At 64.4% G+C, this 8,069-nt stretch overlaps 1 protein-coding gene across 1 annotated transcript; it reads right to left on the bottom strand.

The window, feature by feature from the left end:
- Window positions 1-215: 215 nt before the first annotated feature.
- On the bottom strand, window positions 216-4,254 carry LOC104572761 (RAC-beta serine/threonine-protein kinase). The gene is made up of 13 exons (XM_088538851.1): window positions 4,159-4,254; window positions 3,653-3,781; window positions 3,465-3,576; window positions 3,084-3,237; window positions 2,644-2,775; window positions 2,466-2,531; window positions 2,037-2,105; window positions 1,440-1,562; window positions 1,231-1,359; window positions 925-1,139; window positions 594-681; window positions 410-512; window positions 216-313 (listed from the first exon to the last, which is right to left on the bottom strand). Exons 1-13 carry the CDS (start codon window positions 4,202-4,204, stop codon window positions 234-236), a joined length of 1,446 nt encoding a protein of 481 aa, XP_088394977.1. The 5' UTR covers window positions 4,205-4,254; the 3' UTR covers window positions 216-233.
- Window positions 4,255-8,069: the final 3,815 nt, after the last annotated feature.

The raw sequence follows: 8,069 nt of genomic DNA, 5'->3' as shown, positions 1-8,069 counted from the left end.
AGCCGCAGGGCTTGTCCCCGGCCACGTCCCTTCCCGGTGCCGGCACGGATCAGAGGGGAGGCGGGGAGGGGGGCTCGGTCGTTCCAAAAGCTGCGAGCACATCTAGGAGTTTACAAAAAAACCCGAAAGACGGGAATAAAATAAAATCCAAAGCAGTCCTGGGCGAGGGGCGGCACTGCGGCCGCAGCCCCCGGGCGACCGAAGCGCCGGCTCATCCCGTGCCGGGGCCGCCGTCACTCCCGGATGCTGGCGGAGTAGGAGAACTGCGGGAAGTGCGTGCGCCGGTCGCTCTCCAGGGAGCCCAGGCTGTCGTCTGCGGAGCGGAGCGCGGCCGGACGCGTCAGGCGCGCGGGGCCCCGCGGCCGCCCTCCCTCGCTCCCCGCGCGCCGCGGCGCCGCGCGGCACTCACAGCGGTCCGGCGGGGTGATGGTGATGGACTGCGCCGTGAACTCGTCGTCGAAGTAGCGCGTGTCGATCTCCGACGTCACTTGCGGCTTGAAGGGAGGCACCAGCTGCGGGAGCGGAGAGGCCGGGCTCCGCGCGCGTCCCCGGGGCCGCGCGATCCCGACGGCCGCGGGTTTTCCTTTCCCTACCTTTTTCTGGACCACGTCCTGCCAGTTGATGGCGGCGAAGAAGCGGTGCTCCATCACCTCCTTGGCGTCGCTGGGACCTCCTCCGAGCCTGGGGAAGCCACACGAGTGTCCCCAGGGCTGCCCCGTGTCCCCAGCGCTGCTCCAGGTCAGCTAAGGACACGCTGCAGCCCCCCTTTGGGCTGAGTTTTGGACCCGGTTTAGGGCGATTTTGGCAACAGCGGCTCAGGACGTGCCCTAAGGCGGCTCGCGGGGGCCGTGAGCTAATTGCTCACTGCTAACGAGCGCCGTTGGGAGCCTCCGACCGGGCCAGCGAGCGCTGCGATCCCCTCACCTCTGCTTGGGGTCCTTCTTGAGCAGCCCCGCGAGCAGGGACTTGGCCTCGGGGCTGAGCGTGCGCGGGAAGCGGATCTCCTCCATGAGGATGAGCTCGAAGAGGCGCTCGTGGTCCTGGTTGTAGAAGGGCAGGCGGCCGCACATCATCTCGTACATGACGACGCCCAGGCCCCACCAGTCCACGGCGCGCCCGTAGTCGTTGTCCTCGAGCACCTGCAAGGGCCGCGAGCGACACCTCAACCCGGCGAATCCGCACGAAACGCCCCCGCGCCGACGCTCCGGATTACGGGAAAAGCTCCGGTACCTCCGGAGCCAGGTACTCCGGGGTGCCGCAGAAGGTCTTCATGGTGGCGCCGTCCGTGATGCCCTCCTTGCAGAGCCCGAAGTCCGTGATCTTGATGTGACCGTCCTTGTCCAGCATGAGGTTTTCCAGCTTTGGGGCGGAGAAGCGGAATGACGTTAGCGGCTGTGGACGGAGGCGCCGCCGGGGAGCCCCGCTCCGCACGCCGGTACCTTGATGTCCCTGTACACGACGTCCCTGGAGTGCAGGTACTCCAGGGCGGACACTATTTCCGCTCCGTAGAAACGGGCCCGGTCCTCCGTGAACACCCGCTCTCTCGAGAGGTGGAAAAACAGCTTGGAGAGAGGCAAAAACACCGGAGCAGCCAGTCAGCAAGGGCTTGAAACAGCACCAAGGCGCTAATCGCTCCGAGGACGCCGCTAATGCGGTCATATGTGTCCTAAGCTCCTTGCCCTGGACGTCCAAAATATTTACAGACCCGGAGAACATAATGCCAGGCTTTATGGGGCACAAGTGGGGAAAACACATTACGGGGTGGAAAAAAGAAGGCTGGAAGCAATTCCAGGGGGGAATTCACAGCCCACGAGCACGACGCCGTCGTGTCCAATAGCTCCTTTCCAGTGAGAGGGAGGACGGTAGGCACTGGGAAGCGCGGAATTCCTCACCGGGATGATGGGTTTGTAATAGGAAAGGGCTCAAGTGCAGCACGGAGCCAAGCTCCCAGCAGAATGATCCAGAGGGGAGGAATTGCTGGGTAGGGAAGGGGTAGGAGAGCAGCCAAAGCGCCAAGGTGGGATTCAGCGCCTCACCTCGCCGCCGTTGGCGTATTCCATGACGAAGCAGAGGCGGTCGGTGGTCTGGAACGCGTATTTCAGCGCCTGCGACGGGAAAACAGAGACCCGGGAGCAGCCGGAAGGCGCCGTCACACTCGTGCGAACAAGGACTTTTGCTCCGGCCAAAGGCCGGCAGCGGAGCCGGAGCCGCTCCGGGTCCTGCCGCTTCCCAGCGCTCCCCGAACCTCCCGGCGCCGGGATCAGCCTGGCACAGGGATGTTCTCCACAAGCTGGAGGACCAGCAGAGTTTCCCCAAGCCTTCCCATGCGGAACGAGAGCCAAGGACGGCTCGCGGGCACCGTCCAAGGCGCCACGGCATCAGAACGGGTCTTGCCAACGATCCCAAAGGGCCTTTGGGATCCCGAAGGGCATCCTCTCCCAGGACGGCGTCCGGAGCGCGCTTACCGTCAGGAACGGGTGCCGGGTGTTCTGCAGCACCCTGCTCTCCGTGACCGTGTGCGCCACTTCGTCCTGCAGGGAGAGGGAGCAGCGGGAAGCGAGACGGAGCGCGGCCCCTTCCCGCTCCGTTACACGGGACGATCCGCCCCGAGCGGCGGATCCCGACCCCTCTCCCGGCACCTACCTTGGCAATGATGACCTCTTTCCGCAGGATCTTCATGGCGTAGTAGCGCCCGCTGGCCTTCTCCCGCACCAGGATCACTTTGCCGAAGGTGCCTTTTCCCAGGAGCTTCAGGTAGTCAAAATCGTTCATGGTCTGGGGGAAACAGGATGGAGACGAGCGCTCGCGGCGCGGGCCGGGCCAGGACGGCTCCCAGGCTGCTCCTCGGATGGAAGTTTGGGATATTTGGAGCAGCGCCGGCCTGAGGTTTGTCCCGCTGGGCGGCCTTTGTGCCCGGAGCGGATCCGGAGCGACGGCTGCAGATCCCAGCAGCCGCCTCCGGCCCCCCGTCCCGGGCTCCGCAGGAGGCTCCTCGGGGCCTCCGGGCGCTCCCGCTCGGCCTTTCCTGGCTTTTCCAGGCCCACTTGTTGGGAAAGCCCCCCCGGCCGTGCCGGGCGCCTCACCGCTTTGGCGCGCGTCTTGCTCGCCGCCACCTCCATCTCCTCGGCCCCCACGCCGTCGCTGGGGGAGCCGCACTTGAAATCCATCGCGTCCGCCGCCGGCTCCTGGTTCTTCAGGCTGTTGGCGACCGTCTGGATGGCGCGCATCCATTCTTCCCTACGGAAAGGAGGGACTCGCTCGGGCACCGCTGCGCTTCCAGGGGCTTGGAACTCGTGCAGAAGCTATTTTCCATCCATTTTCTTTCCCTAAAGGGCACGCGATGCCCTCGACGCCTTGTTTCCAAAGCAAGGAGCAGTTGGACAGCTCCAGGCACAGGGAGCAGGAGGCTCCCAAGGGATTCGGATGCCCGGAAGCGCCGGGCAAAGGCCCTGCTTCCCGCCTACCGCTCCTCGGGAGAGTCCACGTGGAAAGTCCTCTCGATGACCGTGGTCCACTGCAAGCAGCGGATGACGAACGTGTTGGGCCGCGGCCGCTCCGTCTTCATCAGCTGGCACTCTGCGAGGAGGAGGAGGGAGCTGGGGGCGCGCGGCGGCACGGAGGGACCCGCGGGGCCGCCGAGCGCCGGCCGTACCCGCCACGGAGAAGTTGTTGAGCGGCGGCAGGGCCTGGTCGGCCGCCTCGGGCCGCTCCTTGTAGCCGATGAAGGAGCCGTCGCTCTTGAGCAGGAAGTACCTGGGCCGCCACGTTTTGATGTATTCCCCTGCGAGGGAGGAGGAGGAGGAGGAGGAAGGCGCTGAGCACCCGGCGCCTGCCTCTGTTTGGTCCCTGGGAGCCATTGGACCGGGACGCTCCAGAACCTGCCCCTCTGCAAAAGGCGCTCGGGGCGAGAGGGAAAATCGGAGCCGCCTCCAAGGGCGCTAAAAATAAAACCCGCAGCTGCTGCAGGGCCCGCGCGCCGGCTCCGCGAGCGCTAAAAATACCGGGTCCCTGCGGCCGCTTCGGGGCTCCCGGGCGGGAAGCAGGGCGAGATCCCGGGAACGCGGAGCGGAGGCGCCGGGAACGCGGAGCGGAGGCGCCGGGAACGCCGGAGCGGAGGCGCCGGGAACGCCGGAGCGGAGGCGCCGGGAACGCGCTCACCTCTCTTGTGCAGCCAGCCCTCCTTGACCACGGAGACGTCGCCCATGGCGGCTCCGGGGGCTCCCTCGTCGTCCGGACGCGGCTACGGCCACGGGCGGCCTGCGGGACACACGGAGCGCTCGCGGGAGCCGGAAAAGCCCCGCTGCTCCCACCGGGATGGAGCCGCCGCTTCCCGCCCGGCGGCGCGGATTCCCGGGAAGAACCCGGGCAGCGCGAGCGCACCCGGAGCCGGGAGGACGCGCGCGGGCGGCAGGAATTCCCTTGGAAACGTCCCGGGGAGGAACCGGGAGCCGGCGCAACCAACCGGCCGCGGAAAAATTAATCGGAGGCACCTGACGGGATCAGGCTCCGAGGGGCAGGGGCCAAAGCGGGCGGCAGCGAGCGCGGAAAGGGGGGACGGGCGCTAATCCCGCGAGCGCCGCATCCCAGCGGAGCGCGGCCGCCCCGGGAGGACGCGCGGGGCCCCGGTACGTCCCCGCGGCCGGGGGGAACGCGGGGGGCGGCCGCGCTCTCCGGAGCGCGCGAGGCATCCGGCGGCGCCGCCGAAACCCGATCGCTGCCCCCGGCGCCAAGGAGGAGCACGGGGCACGGGGGAAGCGGATTTGTGGATGCGTCCCGGGACGGGCAGCACCCCCGGCGTGCGAAAACGGGGGGGAAAAGGGCAAAAAAGCAGCCAAACAACCGGGCTTTGGAACAAGAATGGCAGTTAGGATTGCGGCAAAATGGGAAAAATCCAGGCATTCCAAAGGCACGGCTGGGCGCACAGTATTGATTTCCCACTGGGAACAAGCTCCTGCTTTCCCAGCTCGAGAGCAACACGGTCCAAAGGGGAAGCAAACAGAAAATCGCTGCGGAAGGTGGAGGGCACGGCCCAAAACGCCGCTCTGCTCCCCAAACCCGGGCTTTTTTATCCATGATTTACCGCGCTGCAGACCCCACGGGAAGACCCCATGGGCACGCAGCCCGCGGGAAGCGCGCAGCCCTCACGCAAGGGAGAACTTCGAGCCGAAATTTCCACTTCTTGCCCCGCTGGAAGCGCACACCGAAACGGGCCGGTGCGAGAAGGAAAAACGAGCGGCCCCGGGGAGATTTCCTTGGAAAAACGAGGGTTACGTGGACAAATTCAGCGCGGCCGCTTGTTTCCCTGAGCATCAGGGACGCCCGTGGGGAGATGCGGCGCTTCGTGGCGGGGATATGGGGCACCTAAAGAGAAGGGGCCGCCCATATGGGCTCCGACTGCACGTGAAAAGCGACACCAATTGTAAAAACAAGCCAAAAAAACGCAAAAAAAAAAAAAAGGTGCAAAACGTGATGTTTTGTTATATTCTGAGGTCGTAGCGAAAAGCATCGCAGCTCAGGAAGCCCCAAAGCACAAACCTGTGCCCCGAATCCCGGGAAAAGCCCATTTCCGGAGGGCAATTCCCGGCGCGGCGGGAGGGGACGGGGACACCCCTGCAGCCCTGGTGTGTTTTGGCCATGGCCGTTTTGGGGCTGTTTTTAGGGATTTTTTTTCAGGAGAGGTCATGGCCACGACGTGCCTTCCCCACTGCCAAATCCAGCCTCCTTCGAGGCAAAGACGCCCCCAAACTGCCGCCTCTGAGGCGAAAGGCCCCCCAAAATGGCAAAGCCGCCCCCAAAGAGGCAAACAGACCCCAGAATGGCAAAGCCGCCCCCAAAAAGGGCAGAGCCACCCCAAAACCCGCCCCCATGGAGTCCACGGATGCGCCCGCCTCCCCCCAGGTCCTGCCTCCTTCACGGCAAAGGGCCCTGAACTGCCCCCCAAGCTGCAAGACTCTCCCCAGTGCCGCTCCCTTCACGGAAGAGCCTCCCCCGAAACCAAAATCCCCCGTTTTCTCCCCAACTCCAGCCCCGCGCTGCAGCCCCCCCTCCCCGCCCGGAGTGGTTCGCTCCCCTCAGCATCCCCCTCCCCTCGGCTCGAGGCGGACGCGCCCACCGCGGCGCGGCCATGGGGGAGCCCCGCGCACCCCCCCGCGGGAGGCGCGGGTGGTGCGGTCCCCGCGACGCCCCGCGGGGGACGGACGGGTCCATTGCGCGGGGCGGGGGGGGACGCTCCGCCCCCCTCGTCCCGGGGGGCGCGGTAGTGCGGTCCCGCGGCGCCCGGCGGGGGGCGGACGGGTCCATTCCGCGCGGCGGCGGCGGGGGGAGAGGCAGCACCGGCTCCTCACCTGTCATGGACGCCGCAGGCCCGGGCGGCTGCCGTTGCTCATACCGGTGCCGGCGGGGCCCTCCGCTCCGCCTTATCAGGCCCGACGGCGCCCGCGCGCGCCCGGAAGCCCCGCCCCCTCCGGGCCCACGCACGCAGGAAGCGGAGACGGGCGGGAGGCGAGTGCGGGGCGGGGGGGGCCACAAGGTGGTGGGGGGGGAAACGACCCCGCTCGCCTCCGCGGGGCCGCGCCGCGCATGCGCCGCGCGGGCCGCGCCCACCGCGCCTGCGCCGCGCGCAGCGGGCAGGGCGCGTGCGCGGTGCCCGGGGCGCGCGGGGCCCAGCGCGCATGCGCCGCGCGCCGTTTACTCGACCACGTCCGCACGGATCGGGGAGGGAGGGGGCGGGCGCGCGCTGGAAGCCCCGCCTACTCCCGCCGCGCCTCATTTGCATGAATTTCCATACATTTGCATAAGCTTCCATACAGCTGTATATATTTGAATAACACCCCGGGCCCTAACGCAGCCCAGCTAGTGGCCCCAGCAAGGCCGCTGGCAACCCAGTGACAACAGATCTGGGCATCCTGACATGCACTGAGCTGCGACGGCCTCAGCCTGGGAAAGGACAAGACCCAAACGGGGACAGTTTCAAGGGTTTATTGCCAAAACAGCCCCCCCTCCGTAGGGGGGCGGGCGCGTGTGCAAACCACAATGTCCTTCTTGAAGAAAACAAAACAAACAAACAAAAAGCCCCAAAATACAGAAGAAAGACAGAAGAAATACAGAAAAACAGAGTTTAGTTGAGAAATCAGAAGAATAAAATCCGTGGAACCGCAGAACCGCCCCAAATGCACATGTCCAACCTTCCCTCCCGCCCTCCATCCTGTGCATGAACAAACAGCCCAGAACGCACAAGGAAAACTCATTTTTCTTCATTTTTTTTGCCCTCTACCCCCTCAAACCGTCACAATTTCCCCCGTCATTAGGTGCCTTCAGCAACGGCGCTGGTGGGCGGAAAGCAGGTTCTAAAACCGAAAAAAAAAGCCAAGGGGGACACAAATCCACAGCAAAGAAAAACTCAAGGCAAATCAACAACCTGCAGCAGGGGCTTTTACACAACGCAACGTAAAAGCCCTGCCTTTTCTCTTTCTTAATAAATACAGTGATAAAATAAGAAAAGCCAGGGATGTAACCAGTGTTTTTTCCTTTTCCTGCAGTAAAACAGGAGGTTAAAACGGCCAAGCTGCAGCCGGGGGCTCTGCCAGCAACGCAGCTCCCTCTTTCCCTCAAAGAAACCGGGTAAAAAGTGCCCCAAAACTGCACGCTGGGCAGGAGCCTGCTGCAAAAAGGCTCCTTTTTTGTACCTGAGCATCTCAAAGAGAGATGGAGGAGGAAAACCAAACCCCAAGTAAACTCATGTTAAATATTTAGAGAAAAAGCTCCCAGAAGAGCACTCAAAAATGCTCCTTTCCTCTTCCATCCAGCACATGGCATTCCTTGAATCCAGCCACGAAGCTGGGTTATTCATGTGCCCGGATACGGTGCGGATCAGCGCTGCTGCAGCCGTGTTTCTGTGCAACAAAAACTCCGTAACAGTTGTAGGTCCGAGGGTGGCGATTTTAGGTTTCCGAGCGGGTGGGATCGCTAAAAACGGGAACACAGGGAGCAGCGTCCAAGAAGCTGCTTCAGAAGCAGCTGGGATTTAGAGGCTGCTCAAAACAACAAGAAAAATCACCAAAAAACAAGAA

The sequence above is a fragment of the Tinamus guttatus genome, unplaced genomic scaffold (assembly GCF_059628265.1).
Source record: "Tinamus guttatus ecotype Peru unplaced genomic scaffold, ASM5962826v1 Tinamus_guttatus_pri_ptg001241l, whole genome shotgun sequence".
NCBI lineage: Eukaryota > Metazoa > Chordata > Aves > Tinamiformes > Tinamidae > Tinamus > Tinamus guttatus.
Note: the sequence above shows the minus strand (reverse complement) of the source record. Positions and strands in the feature narration are given on the sequence as shown.